This window comes from Propithecus coquereli, unplaced genomic scaffold (assembly GCF_000956105.1).
Source record: "Propithecus coquereli isolate 6110/MARCELLA unplaced genomic scaffold, Pcoq_1.0 Scaffold4, whole genome shotgun sequence".
NCBI lineage: Eukaryota > Metazoa > Chordata > Mammalia > Primates > Indriidae > Propithecus > Propithecus coquereli.
Window position 1 is genome coordinate 8,808,922 of NW_012149729.1, and position 1,102 is coordinate 8,810,023.

At 31.9% G+C, this 1,102-nt stretch overlaps 1 protein-coding gene across 1 annotated transcript in view; it reads left to right on the forward strand.

The window, feature by feature from the left end:
* TFEC (transcription factor EC) overlaps positions 1-1,102 on the forward strand; it is a 154,095-nt gene that overhangs the window by 115,654 nt on the left and 37,339 nt on the right. The window contains exon 2 of the mRNA XM_012652739.1: positions 28-273. Coding sequence (XP_012508193.1) covers positions 28-273 — 246 coding nt within the window. The remainder of the gene's footprint in view (positions 1-27; positions 274-1,102) is intronic.

Consider the following 1,102-nt stretch of genomic DNA (forward strand, 5'->3'; position numbering starts at 1 on the left):
TGTAATTGTTGGGTTTCAATTTTGTAGGTCCCAGCACACCTGGAAAGTCCTGCAAGGCCTGAGCTACAGAAAGCCCAGAGACAGCAAGTAAATTCTTTCATGACGCTTGATCACCAGATCATCAGCCAGACTCTCAAACGGTCACAATCTCCAAGCAGTGCACTCCTGGTACAGCATGGACACACAACTCCGGACAATGATGCTGGCCCCACAGGAAACCCACTCACCAAGTTACTAACTCTTGGGAAAGAAGATGACAATGCAGAATGGCATGTATGTCTAATGGCTGGTTATGAAAATATATCATCAGTTGAAAAAAACACTGTTAAAGAATTGAAGTCAACATTTTTACAGTAAACATTCTACTTGCAAATTCATTTAACAAAAGGAATGTGTTTTTTTAAAATTAATTATCATTAACTATATACAAAATTATGCATAATAAATTATAACAATTTTTAATACTCATTTCAATTATGTATCAATGTAAGTCAGAGTAGGCACTAAGTTATGTGTGTTTAGAAGATTTAGCTCTAATTGTAAAGGTTTTCTGATCACTTTAGTTGAAATATCTATCAATAATTGTATCATCTTAAATATCCACTAAAACAAAACAGGCAGAAGTTGTTTTAACAGCAGTAAATTTGTGCTATAGAAATGTTTATTAGAATAAGACTATAATCTTATTGCACTTAATATTTTATGGAATTATATCCAATTTTTTTTTACTTTTGATTTCCTATACATTCATTTCTATTTTCAACAAATATTTGGCTGCCCTTTACTGAATGACAGGAATTTAGAGATGCTGAGGATACAAAATAAATAAGAGCGTCTAGATTCATGTAGTTTACATTTATTTTGACTTGCTTGTGTGAATCTTAAAAAAATATTGAAGAATGAATGGAACTAGAAAACAACTGGAACTGATATAAAGACTTCCTTTAATATCTCCATTTAGAAAAACTACATTAATAACAGAGGTTTCTTTTTTTTTCTTTTTCATTTTTTTTCCCATTAGATTTGTTAGAGCCATGGTCCTATGATCTCCCAAATTTAATCTCCTAATCTATGTTCTTGGTGATTATTGCTGATTTCAGGC